The 19189-nt window shown below is 38.9% G+C and overlaps 4 protein-coding genes across 7 annotated transcripts; 1 reads left to right on the top strand and 3 right to left on the bottom strand.

Annotated features, from left to right (window-relative positions):
- Positions 1 to 1759: 1759 nt before the first annotated feature.
- si:ch211-227n13.3 (uncharacterized) lies at positions 1760 to 5212 on the bottom strand. Of its 3 annotated transcripts, none has more exons than XM_062429341.1 (6): positions 5165 to 5212; positions 4290 to 4358; positions 3660 to 4138; positions 2751 to 2826; positions 2510 to 2617; positions 1760 to 2416 (listed from the first exon to the last, which is right to left on the bottom strand). In XM_062429341.1, exons 1-6 carry the CDS (start codon positions 5203 to 5205, stop codon positions 2026 to 2028), a joined length of 1164 nt encoding a protein of 387 aa, XP_062285325.1. In that variant the 5' UTR covers positions 5206 to 5212; the 3' UTR covers positions 1760 to 2025. The 3 variants fall into 3 exon arrangements, with proteins under 3 accessions (XP_062285325.1, XP_062285324.1, XP_062285327.1); XM_062429340.1 differs by having other exon boundaries at positions 5067 to 5194; XM_062429343.1 differs by lacking the exon at positions 4290 to 4358 and having other exon boundaries at positions 5067 to 5193.
- A 1707-nt stretch (positions 5213 to 6919) lies between these two features.
- LOC133990313 (UDP-glucuronosyltransferase 1A1-like) lies at positions 6920 to 10377 on the top strand. Its single transcript, XM_062428590.1, has 9 exons — positions 6920 to 7810; positions 7999 to 8062; positions 8143 to 8291; positions 8688 to 8815; positions 9006 to 9099; positions 9216 to 9341; positions 9428 to 9515; positions 9642 to 9861; positions 9994 to 10377. Exons 1-9 carry the CDS (start codon positions 7319 to 7321, stop codon positions 10262 to 10264), a joined length of 1632 nt encoding a protein of 543 aa, XP_062284574.1. The 5' UTR covers positions 6920 to 7318; the 3' UTR covers positions 10265 to 10377.
- A 41-nt stretch (positions 10378 to 10418) lies between these two features.
- On the bottom strand, positions 10419 to 11868 carry ndufb3 (NADH:ubiquinone oxidoreductase subunit B3). The gene is made up of 3 exons (XM_062428591.1): positions 11813 to 11868; positions 10740 to 10868; positions 10419 to 10660 (listed from the first exon to the last, which is right to left on the bottom strand). Exons 2-3 carry the CDS (start codon positions 10865 to 10867, stop codon positions 10510 to 10512), a joined length of 279 nt encoding a protein of 92 aa, XP_062284575.1. The 5' UTR covers position 10868; positions 11813 to 11868; the 3' UTR covers positions 10419 to 10509.
- Positions 11869 to 12267: 399 nt separating this feature from the next.
- Positions 12268 to 15771, bottom strand: pecr (peroxisomal trans-2-enoyl-CoA reductase). Of its 2 annotated transcripts, none has more exons than XM_062428875.1 (8): positions 15615 to 15771; positions 14688 to 14821; positions 14433 to 14598; positions 14250 to 14331; positions 14058 to 14154; positions 13864 to 13974; positions 13324 to 13435; positions 12268 to 13226 (listed from the first exon to the last, which is right to left on the bottom strand). In XM_062428875.1, the coding sequence occupies exons 1-8, from the start codon at positions 15724 to 15726 to the stop codon at positions 13144 to 13146; spliced, it is 897 nt and encodes a 298-aa protein (XP_062284859.1). In that variant the 5' UTR covers positions 15727 to 15771; the 3' UTR covers positions 12268 to 13143. The 2 variants fall into 2 exon arrangements, with proteins under 2 accessions (XP_062284859.1, XP_062284860.1); XM_062428876.1 differs by lacking the exon at positions 15615 to 15771 and adding an exon at positions 15417 to 15499.
- Positions 15772 to 19189: the final 3418 nt, after the last annotated feature.

Below are 19189 nucleotides of genomic sequence, written 5' to 3'. Positions count from 1 at the left end.
AAACTGACTTGGCACAAAGATTATCTGTGGAAATTGGTCTCCACTACAGACAGCATCCAACAAAAACATTGCTCAGTAAACAGCACAAAACTGCAAGATTAACCTTTGACATAAAAGAATGTTTAGCGTGGACTTGGCCAGGACTACCACAGTGACTGCATAGTGCTGACTGTGAAACATGGAGGTGAGTGTGCTGATATGAGGCTGCATTAGCGCAGAAGGTGAAGGGGAGATGACATTTATAGATGGCACTATGAATGCAAGCTTGAATACCCTAATACTGAATTAAAAAACTACTTCTAAAAGTAAAGATAGCTGGCTGAATTCAACAGAACATGTTCAGAGTATTTCAAAGCAGCAAACCCCCTACAGTAAAGAGCAGCTTAATAGAATTACACAACATCTCTGCACAGATTTGTGCAAGATGGGTATCATGCATGTCCAGCTGGATCCAATCTGTCAACAATTTTAGTTTTTAAAATTGTTTTTATTCTTTTTCTTTCCTTTTTTAAGCTACTTTTACTATGTACTGTTTTTAATTGTTAATTTTATTCATTTATTCCATCTTATATTATTACATTAATGTTTTTATTTCTTTCCTTTCTTTTCTAACATTGTTTTAAGCTCCTTTTATGTGAAGCTTGTACTTGGTGCATATCATTTATTTTGTTGTAAAACACTTTGAGCTGCATTTATTGTATGAAAGGTGCTATAGAAATAGTTATTATTATTATTATTATTATTATTATTAACAAAAACAAGGGTGGGCAATTAGAATTGTATTAACTGACATCATTTGTAATTACATTGTATTGATATTGACCATGGATGGACTGTTTTGGTATATACACTTTATATACAGTATACACACATAAATAATTTATATTTATAATATACAAATTATAGTAGGGTTCAAAAGTCTGAGATGATCTCTCTCTCTCTCCTTACTTCTTGTATGATCTTTGCGTTAAACTGCACGTCTACAAACCAGAAACCACTTTGAAAAAGTATGAAGTGGCGCCACCATGTGGATTTAACAACACTGTCAAACTCTGACAAATAACTTCTAAGAGTAGTCTTAAAAAAAACTTCCACTATGTATTTATTCATTCATAGTTAAGTAAATTAGTTTTTAGTATATTGTTTTTGCAGCTAGTACACACATATACATTTTAACAAATTGGAAATAGAACACCTTGCTCTATTCCCAAGTATGGTTTTCTGATATATTTCCAACTTTGAAGTCAAACATTTCAAATTTTAAGAGAACTTTTATCACTTTTCTGGCAGGACACTATTTACTGAAAACCTGTTTAGAATTAGTATGTAGTACAGTAGTAGTAGTGTGACATGTAGTCAGAGCTATAGTCATGAGGATAATCTCATGAGAAGTGTTTATGCCCTCCTGCCTGAGTGCAAAATTAACTTTTTTGTCCATCAGCCAAATGGATAGTGAATGATCAAATTGTACCAGTCACTCATTACCACCGATTACCATTGTTTTTTTGGCTGGTGGTGAGTGAAACAAATCTACCAGCCACTTGTATGTTTTACATGGAGGCTGATGTTGAGTTTGTGCTCCGACTCCTGCTGATGATGAAAATATTAAAGTAATAAATAAGTTGGTCTGTTGTTCAACCAGCATGAATGTTTGAAAAAGAAAAAAAATACATTTATTCACAGATTCTGTTGTATAAAGTTTTAAATAAACACTTCTCTGTAATGTAAACAGAATAAATAACATGAACATTATGGGACAGATACATGCAACAGAACAATATCAGAGCTGCAATGCTTAGCTGATGTAAATGACAAAGAACAGAACTATATCAGAGCTGCAATACTTAGCTGATGTAAATGAAGAAGAAATGGTTTTATTAAAAAAATGCAGATGAATCAATAATAAATACAATTGTTCTTTGCATCCCTAAAAAATATGAAGCTGAGTAAAAAACCAATAAGCACTTGCTGCATCAGTGTGTCGGTACTAATACTGTACTTGTTTCATTTTGGCTTAAAAAAAGGTCATTTACGTGTTTCTCTGACGATCACGCTGGTGTTGCCAAGAATCTGGGTAAGCAAGCTTCTAAATCCAGACGTGTTCTTCGCTGCTTTCTGCTTGGTTGGGATGCGTACTGTCGGTGCGTAGGTGACCGAGGACGGGATAATCTCAGTCACATGTGCGTCCGTTGTATCGTCACGCTCTTCATCGCGCCAACCCTCAGAACCAGGACTCCTACCGTGCCCGTTGTCATCGGCACAGTTAATGCTGGTGTGTCGGCCTGCGTTGTTGCCGTGGAGACGCTTCTGCTTGGCGACGCGAGAACCCTGAGAATCATCTCTTGCTCTCTTTTTTCCTTTCTTCCTGTTCTTCCTCTGCTTTTTCGCTGGCACTTGGACACACCGCCTGAGGTTCCTGACACAAGAACGCATCACATTCAAATCATTTTCGATGTAAATGCGCTGACTGACCTGCAGGAGATATGTGTTTTGTGTACAGCTGCTTTACCTCTGGAGGAAAGTGTGCGGCCTTGAGCAGACACATGAGTCTCCTAAATACTGCTCGCTTCGCTTCACTTTGTTTTTCACCAGCCTTCTCTTTACCAGCTCTAGATTCCTGTCGAAACAGAGAGGCGGGGGTATGATTAGCTGACAGCATATAAATGTTCTTGGGAACTGGTGACTGTCTGTGAAAGCAGTTCCACTTAGGTCCGTAACCATACGCATATAGTACACACAAGCTATTGTACCCTCTTGAGTCAGGCAGCCTCCTCGGTCTCCACTGTTTGAGCAGGACCCACTGATCACATGTCAGGGAGGAGGGATCTGAAGAACAAACCACAAAATACATGTAATCTTGCAGTTTTGTACATGTTAGAAGGCATCTGTGCCCTGAATATACACCAACCCAATTATTTGTGTTGTACCCTTGAGCGACCCTGCCACAGCTATGGTGGTTCTTCTAAATTTCCACAAGGGGCAGGATGGGATATAATCTCAAAAGGAATCTAGTTGTAGTCTTGCAAATACTGACCCTGCAAGATCCCCAGTTTTCTGGATCTTTGGGGCATTTTGCCAGACAGACAGTTAGTTGGTCTGTTGTCAGCATGCTGCCAAATACAACTGTGATGTTAAAGTGAACTCAATGACAAACACTCAATTCTTACCAAGAAGAGCAACCCTATCATAACTTTGGTTAGAGGGCACTGTTTTGCTGTCTTGCTTAACCCTTACATACTGTTCAGGGTGTAATTTGACCCATTTTTACATTTGAGAGAAGGAAAAAAAACCCACTTTAAAAATGTTTCTTTTAGCCAGAAATTTGATGTATTATCTTTATGTGACCCAGATTATACAAAATATTCAAAAAATGTTTTTGCGCAGCTGATGCACATTTCTGTTGATTTTTTGATTCATATTTATTCAAAAATGGTCAAAAACCACCATTCAGAAATACTGTTCATTTAAATGTAATACCACTGATTGAAAGCGTTATGTTCTCCAGTGTTATGTAACGATGGACCATATCATTATTAATGACTGATGAAGTACTCGTGAATGATTTGTGCTTCTGTAGAGAGACCCAATATGATTTGATACTGTTAAATACCCAAACGTGAAGAGTATATCAGAGTTAAACAAAGCACAACTGCACTTACCATTGTCTAAGAGTTTGTCTTTGATCGGCGCCTTCATCTTCTTTGCCTTCTGGTAGAGCTTCCTACAGGCCTGGCACAGGCCATATAAAGGCTTCAGCTTCTTGGGACTATTCAATTGTAGGAATGAGGGACCTGAAACTATGCTGCCGTTATCAGAGCCACAGTCTTCATCGGACTCATCCACTCCCTTATCAGGTACCTCTACAAACTTTCCATCGTCCTCCACCGCCACATGCTCCTCATCGTGTGTGCTGTTGATGAGGTCGATGATGTCAAGTCTGCTCCCCTCATCTGTATTAACTTCACCATCGTCAGCCTCCTTCTGCCACGTTGGATGTCTCCTACTCCTCAGCCGGCGCTGGATAACATCTTTATTTGGACTGGGACTTTCCTGGGCATTCTTCTTGGAGGAGTTTTGCAGTCTGGAGGAGTGTTTGGTAAACATGTGGCTTTCCCACTTTAGATTATACTCAAGTGACCTGTGAGAGAGGGCAACAGTGACAACCTGAGATAAGGCATCTATAGTTTTGTTGCAAATATGGTGTGTACTTGTTAAGGTGTGCAGCTTTATCTTATTTCACCAGGGTCACAGTTTGAGACCACTTATAGAAAACCCTCATGTGGTCTTACCTATAATATTCAACTCTTATGGACAATGAGTGAAAGCCATCCACTTCACAAAGGTTGTCAGCTGCAGTCCTGTTATAACACACTTTACAGTCAGATCATCAAAACAGTGGAGGAGAGAACAACACATCACAGCATCAGCAACATGATGTTGTGTCTCTGTTTGACCTCACTTGTGACAAGCTTCATATTTGCCACACTGTTCTTCATAAATTGGACTTAATGCAGGAGTTGATTTGTTGATGTTGACCTATCTCATGCAGACGACACATGGCAGTTTATTTCATTGTCTGTGTTTGTTTTATTCTAACCCAGATGCCAATAATACTGCTGCAAATGTGGGTCAGGACTTCTCCACAACACACAGGAACGCCTAAAGATGCTTATTGTTTCAAACTGATGTAGTTAAGTGGCGAATATCGGCTAAAATACGCTTGAAATGAATGCGATGACTTGCAAACCAACTGACACAGTGATCCATCTCTGAATAACATTACGAAAGAAATACGTGAGCACTTCTACATCGCAGTTCAGTGGTTAAACTAGCCAGACTCAACTAGAGACTTAACTAATCTAGAGAGACTCAACTAATCTAGAGATTTAAATAATCTAGACACTTGATTTATCTAGAGATTTAACTAATCTAGAGATTTAACTAATCTAGAAATTTAACTAATCTAGAGATTTAGCTGATATAGAGATTTAACTCATCTAGAGACAGTGATGTCTACCATGATTGACGTCTTCACAACCACACAACTACTCTTTTTGAAAACTTACTCTGTCTCAGGTCGTTCATAGCTCATGTTCATAGCTGGATGTTTTGTTTGTTTCATTTTACCAGATATGAGATGAAGAGAAAACAGCGTCTTGCTTACTTTCTGTAATACTGACTGGTGTGAGGTGATCTCGCGGGCATCAGTTGATTCCATTTGGCTCGAGCAGAAAAAACGTTGAATATGCGCGCGCATCTTTCTTCTTCTTCTTCTTCATTGCTGTTTGCATCAGTCGCATTACAGCCATCCTCTGGGGTCAGTCAGGTACTACAGTATCCCGACCAGGTCGGTTTGAAGTGAATTCATAGATTCATTCCCAACACATTATACATGATGTAAAGTTAAAAACACGTGAAAAGACTGATAACTATGTAATACTGAATTATGGAGATAGAGCGTTAAACTGTTTTTCACTATTTCTGTGTAGCTGATTTGCTGGGTGCGCACAGAGCGGTAATTAACCCTTACATAGGGTGGATTTGGGTAATGTGGGACATTAACTAATGTGGGACAATTAAGCTCCAATGCATTTATCTCGTTTTCTGTTCAATTATTTTAAAGCTAACTAGTATATGCCTACCATGTAAGTTATATTGTTTAAAATTACAGACTGCTAGTTTTTTTACCTAAAAATTGTAAGCCTACTAAATTAAATGACCAAATATGAGTATGCATGCACATTTCAGAATGTTGTGGCAGATACGGGTGCTTTGTATAAATAAAAGTATTTCTAAGCCAGTGTCCCAGATTACAAAATCCACATATTCTGAAACTTCTGAGTCCAATACCGTAAATTGTCTGAATTGCAAATTGCAGTGCCCCACATTACCCCTAATCCACCCTACTGTTCATTTTTCTACACCCGTATGTGACCAAGTGTAAGAATCCCCTCATTAAAAAATGTCTATACCACAGATCTATTTAGAATGCATCAATAGCCGATGTGACTGATCAGTAAATGTGTGATTAAACCTTGATTAATGTTTCATAGAGCAGAGAGAGTGTATTTTTTCAGGAACGTACCAGAAAATGTGAAGATGATGAAATGGTGCCTCAGAATGATCTTCTGGGTAAATAAATACATCGCAACCCACGCTGGAATATGAAGTATACTGCTCAGTTTTGACTGATTATGTTTTATAAACCATAATATCAGACATCTTCTGGTAGTAGTTTTCCTAACTGTCTGTGCATTTTGTGTTAGCACATCCTGGAGCTCAGGCTTTCATCACGCATGCTGGCTCACATGGCCTTTTTGAAGGCCTGTGTCATGCTGTTCCCATGGTGATGATGCCACTTAACTGGGAACAGCCTGACAATGCCCAGAAGTTGGTGAGCAGGGGAGTAAAAATAATAAAATAATAATAATAAAAATCTTCTAAAAATAAAATGAATGATGTTGTCATATGACTAAGGGGCAGGCTTTAAAATGTATTTGTAAGAGGCCTATGTCAATAATGTGTGCCACTGCCAACACATGAAGTTTGGAAAGACTGGAGCAGTAAAAATGATTTGGGCTATTATATTGAATTTCTCATTAAATGCCTTTTACTATACATACAGATATTTGACTTACAATGAACATAAACACACTGAATGGCAGAATATTGCCATATCTTCCACTGAACTTCCCCCCTCTCACCTAGGTGCTGTATCCACTGTGATTGTGTGCTTCAGTTTATGTGTGATTATCAATAAATGGAATTACACATTAACAAGTCACTGAGAGGTGCATTACAATAACCCTTGACTGCCAGTTGTTGAGGGCTGTATTTGTTTTAGTGTGGAATTTGAACACACACAGCTCTGCTAATCCACAGAGGAATTTCAACAACCCAGACAGATGAGCCTGAAGGGAGGGAGAACTTTAACTGGCATTCAAAGCACAGGAAAAGGGGTGTTTTCTCAACACTTTGACCTACCTACAGCCAAATTTCAACAGCAGGAACCTCAGCGCCTACACCCGCATTTCCTGCATTTTCCACTGGAGCTCAGTGGGGTAGTATGTTTCAAAGTTCAGGAGCACATACGAACACACACAGTACGGCTGCTTCGACTTGTGCTTCATTCATAAAACAAGGAAGCACTTTAGTATTGTTTTATGACCAGTTTATGACAAGAGGGAGCTTTGCTAAATCATGTAAAAGCAGAGACATAGATAGCACGAGCAAATTGAGAGCACGAGGGAACTAGAGCGAGAAAATATTGTCTCTGTGTTGGCTTCACTGAGCTGTAGACAGAGAGGCAAAGAGAACAATGTGGAAAGCAGGAGTGTTTGTGTTCTTGCTGCTAAACACGGATGTGGAGGTCAACGGTGCTGTAAATAAGGCAAGAGGATCTGTGGCAGAAAAGACTGACAGCATTCCTGCAACTCAGAATGATTCTTCACCTTTCTTGGGCAACTTGCTGGTGGTACCTATGGATGGGAGTCACTGGATTGGTATAAAGGCCATTTCTCAAGAAATGGGTCGTCGTGGACACCGGGTCACTGTTGTGATACCGGAGCTCAACATGAGGATGGGCCCAGGGGAGCACTACGACACTCTGACCTATCCTGTTCCATATGAACAGGCATTCATTGATTCTGTGTTGTCCACACACAAAGACATCATGAACAAATCCGCACAGTCTTTCATGGAGAAGATAAGGAAACGGTTTTCACAGATCCAGAAAATCACTGGCCTAATCCATACCACTGCAGAGAGCCTGCTTTTCAATGCCAGTCTCATCTCGCATTTGGCACAGCAGGTGAGTGTGTTTGTGCAGAGCCATATTCATATAGGAAAAAAATGGTTGTAAATCTTTGTAAAGTGGGGTAGCTGCAAACATCCATACGTTATGCTGTAAAGTGTTCTTGTTATTTTGAACAATGCATTTACCTATTAAAGTTTGAGTAAAATAAAGTGCCTGCTGATTTTCACCTCTTTACTCTGCAGGGTTATGATGCCGTCCTGACAGACCCCATGGTGCCCACAGGCTCATTGATAGCTCGGAAATTAGGTAAGTGGTGCCACACTTGGATTATCTATGTGACTATGAATTTGGACATTTCCTCATCACTTTTTGCTAAATTCCTTTAGGTCTTCCTACTGTTAATTTGCTGAGGGGCATTCCATGTTCCTTGGATATGGCATCTGCAGGCTGTCCCTCCCCACCCTCATACGTGCCTCGCTTCTTCACTTCATACACAGATAGAATGAGCTTCAAGCAGAGGGTTTTCAACACTTTGGTGAGCACTTATGGACAGATGGATGCATGGAGTGGATGTTCATGTTTTTGATTTTTAAAATGAACTCTGGTGTACACTCCGTAGCCACTTTAATAGGTAAGCCACAAATTCTGTCTTAACATACAAAGACCATTACTTCATCTCATTCGTTTTGTCACCAAATTCTGCAGAAACAGTTGAGGATTTCTGAGATCCTGGCTCTGGCAAACATTGCCTGGATAAACACACCACTTTTATCTCTTCTGTCATGTGCTTCATGATGACCCAGTTAAACTTGTCTCAAATATGCTCTAACTTAGCAGCACTGTTAAAATTTTACTCGCATGACTTTAATTGAGATGTTTTTCTGTGCACCAAGACATTTTATGCATTTGTTTATTAACCTATAACGTACAGGTGGCTGCACTGGAGCCACTGATGTGCCGCCTGCTGTATTGGCACTTTGACCACATAGCCTATCAGTTCCTGGGAGAGGAAGTGGGCATAGCTGAAGTTCTGTCAGACTCTGATATCTGGCTGCTTAGGTAACGTATTCAAAGGTTGTACAGTATGTTGATATTTGTGTGAGGGATACACAACAACTAATGTTGTCCTCTGCTGAAGCACTGATACACAGGGCAGGAAGATTGCCCTGTGTATCAGTTGCTACAACATTATTTGTGAATTTGCATGACTCTAAATTGCACTGAAATAATTGATAATGTATTTAAACAGGAATGACTTCACACTGGAGTTCCCACGCCCCCTGATGCCTAATGTAGTACTGGTTGGTGGCATCAACTGCAACGTGAGAAATCCTCTGCCTGAGGTAAGACCTCTGTACTATATACTTCGTCACTGACTTAAATGCAGCAAGATACAAAGATGAATAAAGAAAGAAAGACAAATTCAAATCTCAAGTCTGTGTTTGTATTTGTTTTGCAGGACTTGGATTCCTGGGTGTCAGGAGAGCATGGCTTTGTAGTGTTCACTCTGGGCAGCATGGTGTCAGATCTACCAGAAGAGACAACCTCTGTCTTCCTGGAGGCCTTCAGACAGATTCCACAGAAGGTACAGGAATGTATAAGAGCATATATGAAGATACATTCCATATCATGCATCTATGCAACAATTAAAATGTCAAAAAACTTTGATAGGTGATATGGAGATACACCGGGCTTGTTCCTGACAACGTACCAGAAAATGTGAAGATGATGAAATGGGTGCCTCAGAATGATCTTCTAGGTAAATAAATATCTCAACCCATGCTGGAAATATACTGCTCAGTTTTGACTGATTACGTTTTATAAACCATAATATCAGACATTTTCTGGTAGTAGTTTTCCTAACTGTCTGTGCATTTTGTGTTAGCACATCCTGGAGCTCGGGCTTTCATCACGCATGCTGGCTCACATGGCCTTTTTGAAGGCCTGTGTCATGCTGTTCCCATGGTGATGTTGCCACTTAACGGGGATCAGCCTGACAATGCCCAGAGGTTGGCAAGCAGGGGAGTAGGAGTCGTGTTGGATATTTTTTCTATCACTACAGAAACCCTTCTTTGGGGGCTGAATGAGGTCATCGGTGATATCAGGTGAGGGGTCAGCGGGTCATATTTTTTAAATCATTGGCTTAAACTACTATTATTGTGAATTATTATTAGTTTTAGAGTCTGCTTTTCATGCCATCTACTGACCTCAGTGTTGTATCCTTCCACTCTGTCCAGTTATAAAGAGAATGCGCAGAAGCTGTCAGCTCTTCATAAGGACCGGCCTGTTGACCCACTCGACCTCTCAGTGTACTGGACAGAATTTGTGATGCAGCACAAAGGGGCAAAACATCTCAGACCTGCTCTCCATGACCTCAACTGGTTCCAGTACCTTTCCTTGGATGTAATAGCGCTGCTGGTGACTGTAGTGCTGATTTTCGTAACACTGACTGTAAAATGCTTAAAACTATGCTTGCGGAAACTGAGCAAGAAGAGGAAACGAGACTAACCTGGTGTCAGGAAGATGAAATTAATGACTACAGGTGTATTTGTTTGTTAAAACACAGCATTAACATGGAAACACCATTTTAAAATGAATTAAAGTAGTTATGTTGTACTACAGCCTTGTGATAGTGTGTGAGAATAATAAATGAAGCCATGTGTTGATCAAAAAGACATTTAATAAACAGAAAATACATTATATTGTTAGAATCCATTAGGGCATGTTCTGGGTATTAGGAACAATGATGAGGTTTAGTGGCCACCCTTCTTTGGTGGGAACAGGGCGTACTCTACAGCCAGAGCAACAGTAAAGGCAGCAAAGCCCCACTTGAATCCTCTCAGCAGCACATCTGACAGAGTCACAGCACGGGCGAAGCCGCCTGAGTACCTCCACGCCTCATTACTGCAGAGAGTGACAGGTAAGACAGTCAGGGAGAGATTTCACATGTACATATACGTCTCAAGATCATATAAATACTCACCGTGCCCATGGGTCCTTGAGGCCCCTGGCAGCCAACCTCTGCTGTGTAAACTCCAGTGGTGTCCCATCTGCCTTCCACTGCCGCCAGTCTGGCATGGACAGCTTGCTGTGGCCGTGGTCACCTCCCATACTGTTTAACAGACACAGATATTTGCATATTTAATAATAATGCACATAATGGACTTCAGCATCACGTCTTAGCTGAATAGTTGACTGCTTCAGTTCTGCTCCTCACCACCTGCATGTATTTATCCTCAGGAAATTAATTTTTATAAAAACTTAATGTGTTGGTAATGGGGGAAAAAAACATAAAAGATGCTGATATATTTAAGTATAGTGGAATGACACTGCTTAAGAATCAAGTTTTAGTAAAAAGTTCTCCAAATGGTTAATTTTACTAAACAAGTATCCACCACTAAATGCCAAACACTGTATAAATACCACAGATTAGGATTCACTGTAGTAGTTGATCCTAAAATTAAGTTTCTTCAAGCTAAAGTTAACTGCATCACCTTTGTAAACAATGAACCTTATGGCAACCACTATCATAATACCACTAATTTAAAGACAACTTATTTTAAAATGCTTTTTTTAATGTTTAATAAAGCTTTTTTTATTTTTTATTTTTAAGTACAGACATTACGATACAAATACAATGCAATGTCTTTGTTATCTGTTTGAAGAGCGTGGAGACTTTGTATTGACGTTTTTATAATGTCAACGTGGTTCAAAGTGGGGAGTTACTAATAATTAATACACAAACAGCTCCTTATTGGACATTCATTTGACACATGCCTAACGTTGTATGTGCACATCTATCTTCATCTAATTAGTTCGTTACTTGGCCTGAAATAAAGAAACTAACCCAAATTATAATGTCAAAGCATAGTTAGCAGCTAGCATTATGCTAGCCGCTAACAGAATATTCAGCATTTGCCTAATGAGTCATTATTTACTCCTTTACACCTTCGTATCTGTTAGGTAGGTAGGTATTGCTGCATTCCACTGTGATGGAGCTACAAAAGACATGTTCAGACCATGAATTCAAGATTTTATGAAGAAAAATAACTGTACCTGGTTCAGTTGTTGTGACCTCTGCTGTGGAACTAACGGTTGTGACAGTCGGAGATACTTTACGGCAAAGTTATACGTCACGACGTTGACGTCAGACAATCTATGCAGTTTATCTCATAGACATAATATACTATATATTTATCTGTTGAGTGTAAAAAATAGTGACAATAAAAATAATATTTCCCCTTAAAGCACTTTCCGAAAAAGCTTCACAAGACAGCAACATAAAAACAGACACATTATAAAACCATTAGAGTAAAAATTCAGTAATTCAGTGTAAGAAAAAAACAAGAACGATTTTATAATAAAATTAAAATAAAGAAAATTATAACTCAAGTACAATCAGGAAAGGCTCTCAGATGAAAAAAAGTGGCTAAAAAACAAAGAAATACACCTACAGTTGGTGTAAGGTTGTAAGGTATATGTGTTTCAGAATTATAAATATACAAACCATGTAAAGTTGTGGTAAGGTATTTAATAATGTCAGTTTTACTTATATCCAACCTTATAAATGTGTGCATAGTCATCCCTGTTAAAAATCACAGTGTAGTCTAGGCAATAAAGTATTATAATAAACAAAATAGTTAATATACTTATATATAGCTATATTAACAATTTGGTACATTTTGTATCCGCAGATAGTCATTTCACAATTACCTCAGTATTACATTAGATTAATGATTTTAAAGCTTTCATTTCAGTAGTAGCAAACTTTTACTTCTTAGTTTTCCATTTTATATATGAACTGTGGAACTACTGAATAGTATTGGTCTCCTCTCACCTCTGTGAGGAACAAGAGATCCTCAGAGCCTGTTAGCTGTGTCTGTGCAGCTGTTCAGACTGAACACTGAACTAATGCTTATGACATTGTAGCTCCTCAAATTTGGAACAGCCTCAAAAAATGCTAAATCGGTACAAATTAAAAAGCAATTAAAACATACAAAGAGTTTTGATTTGTGTTTAATATTCAACATTCTGTCTATGTTTTGCTTTTTCCCTTTTTGTCTCCATTTGTAATAGTAGTATGTAGCAGCTGTTTTGAAAAAACAAAAATACAACAGAAAAATATTTAATCAAAAGGTATTCTACATTCATAAAAACAGTTTATGTCACAAATAATTACTCAGAAAAATAATCACACACGTTGATATTAATTACATACAATACAACAGATGAATCACATGAATTGCATTAGAAATCACACTATCTTATAACAAGGCCACAACGGTGTCTAGTCTCTGTGACAGTGCTTGTGGTGTCTGTATTGTGCTCACTGGACAGATGTTTGTGTGGTTTAATGCACTGGATTCAGAACATGACACAACACTGCATTAGAGTTTGCTTTGTGGGTTGAGCAGGTCCTTCAAAGAGTCCAGGTTTTCCCCTTCTGGAGCCTCAGGCCATGCACTGTGGTCTGGAGACAAACAACACACACATGATCTAAGTACACCATATACATATATAATGCTAGGACAAAAGTATGGATGCATGCATTAGCAAGATTGACATACTGGGTATCTCCCACATGGAGTGGTACAGACTCTGCCCTGCATCGACCCTCAGGGTTGCCCCAGAGATGTAGGAGGCGGCAGGTGAGAGCAGGAAACAAACTGCTGAGGAGATCTGAATATACCAACAAGATTTTAAAGAGAGAGAAAAAATGAAGAAACAAAAGAACTAAAGCAACAAAGCAAAAGCACATGCTCTACATCTATGACTCTCATTTACCAAGAATTTCCTATTTTCTTGCCTCTTTTCCTCTAATTATCATTGATTTCCTGGAACACACCCACTTGTTTATATATTATCTGATCCTGTTTTATGCAGTGGGGGTTTTATCAGCACTGTGAATCATAAGGCAGTGCTTTGTAGTTAAATCAACACTACAAAGTCATTATTATGTTGTATTTCTCACTGGATGTTCTCTGACTTCACATCATCAGGCAGTTCAATGTGTCTAATTTAACAGCTGATTTTCCTTAACTGAGCAAATACTGCGATATACAGCGTTCACTGGAGTTTGTTGTGGGTATCACTAAGTGTTTACGCACCTCTTCTGGCACTCCAAGTCTCTTTGCGGGACTAAATGGAACAGACATTTTGAAAAGGTTTGGTCCAAGCTCCTTATAGTTCTCCATGGCAGTTTTGGAAAAAATGGTACCCTGCAATCACACAAAGGCACAGACATGTTGAAATGACTGCATCATCAAACATTTCCATGCACTGACTCATGACTTGTACATACAGGAGCAACAGCGTTGACTCTGACTCCTGAGGCTGCCCACTCGATGGCCAGACTCTTCGTTAAGTTATCCACCGCTGCCCTCGCTGCTCCCGTGTGGCTGTCGGGGAGAGGAGATGGTGTTTGAACAAAAAAAAGGAAAAGAGTGCGAGTGTGTTTTCGCCGAGTGTGAATTTGGAGGGCGGTGTCGCTTACGCCATGCCCGGGAAACCTTTCCACATGTCGGCGATAATGTTGATGATCACGCCTCCGTGTTGTTTCATCCATGCTGTGTAGACTGTGTGGAGAAAACGGCGAGACAGTCACGTAAAGAGCTGAAACACACACACACACACACACAAACACACTCAGACCCATTGTCAGCTTTCTGTATCTTACCTTCCTGGCAGCAGTGGAAGGTTCCAGTCAGGTTTGTGTCTATCACGGCCTTCCAGCCTTTAGAGGACATGTGTTCTACTGGACTGCTGAACTGACCTCCTCCATTGTTCACCAGAAAATCTATCCGGCCGTACTGCTTCAGCACCGATGATACAAGAGTTTTCACCTGCCGCACAGAGAATCAAGATGAAACCGTCGCAATTCAATCGTACAACTCGAACACACAGCAGTTTCAGAGGCTGACATGGTGCGCACCTCGTCTTCATTACGGATGTTGCAGATCATGGGAGTGACGTGTGCGGGGCTGGAGGTTGGGATTTTCTGTCTCATCTCCTGGGCTGCTGTCTCCAACCTCTCCAGCTTTCTACTGGAGATCACCACATTGCAGCCTGAAGACAACATAGGTGTTACACAAAATTCTGTGACCTGATCTAAAAAATTGTTAAAGCCTACTATGCACTGTACGTTCTCATATTTTTCATTTGATCACGGTTACCAAACATTAGCCTCTTTAGCATTTATATGTCATGCATTTCGAGGCCTTTGCTCATCCGACAGCAGTGTTGGAAAATAACTAACTACATTTCCTGCTTATTTCTGTGTGACGCATGTGTCAAATGAATGTGTGACGACCCCTCAGATTTATGGTGACCCTTTGGAGGCGTTTGACCCCCACATTGGAACCACTGGACTAAACGAGCTAACTGTATATAAAGTACAGTTAGCTGTAGCTCCACCTCCAGCAGCTACAACAGTAACAAGCTGCTGTAACACTGATGCTTCACTATTAATAATGTAATGGTGTCATTTATAATAATATATCAGTCACAGTGACCAAACCACTACTTTTACTGTAATACTGCATACTACATCACTCATAATACTTATGTACTTTTACTGTAATACTTTAACTACATCACTCATAATACTGCAGCACTTTTACTGTAATACTTTAACTACATCAAGCTCAAAATACTTACGTACTTGAGTAGGATTTTTAATGCAGGACTTTACTTGTAATGCAGTATTTTTACATTGCTGTGTTGATACTTCTTGCACCACTGTCTGACAGTCAGGTCTGAAGTTCACTTGGCTCTTGCTGTCAGTCAGCAGCTGTGTACTTAAAAACTGTTGTGCAGGTTCAAATAAAAATGTCTGTTTTCATGCCAGTGCATCACTCACCTAGCTCCAGCAGCTCTGCAGAGATAGCTTTACCGATACCGGTCCCTCCACCCGTTACTATTGCAACTTTATGGTTGAACAAGCCCGGTCTGAAAACACTGGATGCCGCCATGTTTGTTTTCCTGACCCTGTTCTCATGAGACAGGACAGGACAACACTGCGTCCTCTGCTGGAAATCTTACAGTGGAGTATTTATTTTCCTAGGATGGAGAAGTGATGACCCGCCCTACTCTGCCTATGATTGGCTTAGCCTGATATTCTAACTCTAATCCTAACCAATCTCACTCGTTGTGCCCTAAACAACCAATCCGAACAACGAAGGCAACGTGAACTGACCAATCCGAGGCAGGGTAGGGCGGCGTGTCACTTTACCATCCTAGGAATAAAACCTTAAACTAACGTTGCTACGCTTTAAATTTACAGACATTAAATAGGATATTATTCTTAAATCTTTATAAGAAAATGTTTTACAGGGTAGAAAAATGCAAATGAACTTGACTGCTGTAACTAGCTTTTGTATGCAATGATGTTTCATACACTAAATTCTGTCAATGTCAACAGTTTACAGTCACTATTCATTTAATTAAAGACACAATATTCCAAGTCTGTCTTAAAACAACAGTGCATATAACTCGTGGTTCCATATTCCAGTTGTCCAATATTAATGAGTTTAATAACCATTGAAGGATATATGTTACAGTGCTTTTTCACAATTGTTAAAGTATGTTTTTCTTGTTGTAATCTTTCCTCCTGTTCATACCGACCATTGAGGATCCCTTCATAATGCATTTACAATGTAAGTGTTGGAAGAAAAAATCCACAGTCCTCCTCCAGCGTACAAATGTATGTAAGTTTGTCTGATATTAAGCTTTTGTCGTCCAACTAAGTTAAATCAAATCAACATTGAGCTTTTTCTCTTTTTAGTGCCAAAGTCCCTTTTTTTGTTACTATACTTCCACCACAGCTCAAATTGTCCAGGGAAACAGAAAGAGGGAATATGATGCCAAAAAGACTAAATTTGGCAGATATCCACTTGATATGACTAAATCAAACTGCTGAAGCATCATATAAGCTTCATTTGAACTCTTAAATGCATTTTATGCACTAAATGACGTTGTGAGCAGTGGGGCACACCTCCATGTATGAATTTTGGACTGGAAAAAATGTGTATATGCAGTGGGGGAAATAAGTATTGAACACATCAAAAAATGTTTCAGTAAACATCCAATGAGGCTATACACATCATGTCAAATCATCAAATGGAAATGTCATTCCACTTTATTACACTTTATTAATGGGCTTTAATGTTTTGATTTCTTTTTTGTGTGTGGATTTCTTGAGTTAATACCAAAGTCTGGTGAAACTTTCATGTGTATAGCCTCATTGGAAATATGTTTACTGAATAAAATGTTGATGTGTCCAATACTTATTTCCCCCACTGAATGTATGCTTTTTTTTTCATTTTTCCATGTTCATACAGCAGGTACTATAAACATGGTGGTATACAAAAATGTATGTCTAAAGAGCTGTGTTTTTTGTGTGAAAAGTTAAATAAAAACACTGACAAAAAAAAGAACTCTTTCTGTATTTGTATGCACCTGACTGTTGTTTCAAAAATCCTGAGCATTGATTTATCAATGCATTTAAATCCATTAAAAGTAGTGAAGTGAAGTTATGAAATGTATCTCCAAATACAGACATGCAGGTAGATTCAGCATTGTTCAAACTGATACTGCTTTAAAAGACACATTTTTCTTGCAGTTAATAACCATGAATTAGACATAACATTTTTAATGTAGATATACATTTACTGTATATATATATGTAGGTAAATTTAGGCATAAACATAAAAATAAACACACTTTATTGTGACAAAATAAGCCAACAATATAAAAGGCCATGATTCAATGTGAATAAACATTAAGAGATACAAGATAGTTGTAAGAGAAAGATATAAAGAGAGATAAAAGAGAAAGAAGTTTATTTTAAGAAAACACATCCCTATTTGAAGACACAGGGTATTGTGCTTGTGTTCAATAAGCTTCCATTGTAATGTGGAGACAACAGCAGCAGGCATCTCTTTGACTGTTATCCGAACATGTTCCCCAACTGTGGGTAAGTCGATTTAATTTCTTCATCAGTTTGCAGGAGGTTCAGGAAGTCTTGGCAGGCCCCCTCTCCTTTACTCATGATCGTATCCACAAGTGCAACAATGCACCCCTCTACATTCTCTCTGTTAGTGTTTTCGAGGTTGTTGTAATCACGTTGAGTTATGAGACCTTTCTGTTGAACTTTGTTGAGGATTAAACTGTAGTCTACACTCAAAGTCTCAGCAATTTTGCTTTCTTGCTTCTCAGTGTGTCCATGGCTGCCATGATGAATCTGAAATAGAGACAGAGACACAAACAACATGATATTCGAGAGAAGTCATTTTTTCTGTTGCTCATGAAGTGCACCAGTCAATACAGGCATACTGGGTTTCTGGTTTATTATCCATGCAGTCAAACCTTTTTTGTGAAAAATAATATATAGTATATAGTTGCATTGCTTTATCATTCAGTACACTGTTATTATCATTTTGTAGCATTTTAAAATTAAAGCAACAGGTCTTTATTGCCAAATTCAGTTGGATGTGTGACTGCAGAGTGGCTTAATATGGATTTTAAAATGTAACTAGCTGGTTTGGATGTAAGCAAATTTGTGCTGTTTACGTCTAAAAGTTATATCAGACTTTTTCCTAGCTGACTTTACTCCTTTTCTATGCCAACACAATACAAAGTGCCGAATAATAAGTAGTTAATGTCCTTCTAAATTGAAGCAAACAGTACAATACAGTAGTAGTGAGTAAATAAAATAATGTTAACTTACTGTTAAGAAGCAGATTTGCAGACACTTGCGTTTTTCTTCAGGTTTCTCCGGCAGGTCTTCTCTGTGATGACTCCCCTGCAGCTGTGGGATCCAGACAGTGGGTGTACTCAAAGTAATGGAGGAAAAGCGGACCCATGGTGACTGTAACTTGTTTGGTTTACAGTAATGAGGTAATTCCTGTTTAGTTAAACGAAAGAAATGTCAAAAAACAAACAAAAAAACAGCCTAAAATACTGTTGATATTGTTGATCCGTGATTTAAAGTCACTATTCATTTAAGGACACACATTTTCAAGCCTGTCACTGTAGAAACTATGTTAAAGGACGGCCTCACAGTTGTTTTAGTCTGTCTTAAAACAACAGTCAGGTGCCCAAATTAACATTGAAACATATTGTTCTTGTTGTAATTATTCCTCCTGTTCATACTGACCATTGAAGATCCCTTCATAATGCAATGACAATGTAAGTGATGGAGGACACAATCCACAGTCCTCCTTCCGTATAAAAATGTACTTAGGTTTGTCTGATATGAAGCCTCAGCTGTCCAAACAAGTAAAATCAAGTAGATATCTTTCAACGTCTTTTTAGTGGCAAAGTTCCTCTTTTTGTTACTATACTTCCACCACAGCTCAACAGAGAAACACAAAGAATTTGATGCTAAAAAGACTGTAAATGTGTCAGATTTCCACTTGATATTTATTGATTTGC

Source organism: Scomber scombrus, chromosome 11 (genome assembly GCF_963691925.1).
Source record: "Scomber scombrus chromosome 11, fScoSco1.1, whole genome shotgun sequence".
Taxonomy (NCBI): domain Eukaryota; kingdom Metazoa; phylum Chordata; class Actinopteri; order Scombriformes; family Scombridae; genus Scomber; species Scomber scombrus.
The sequence above is the reverse complement of the archived record's forward strand: the minus strand, read 5'-3'. Positions and strand labels throughout refer to the sequence as shown.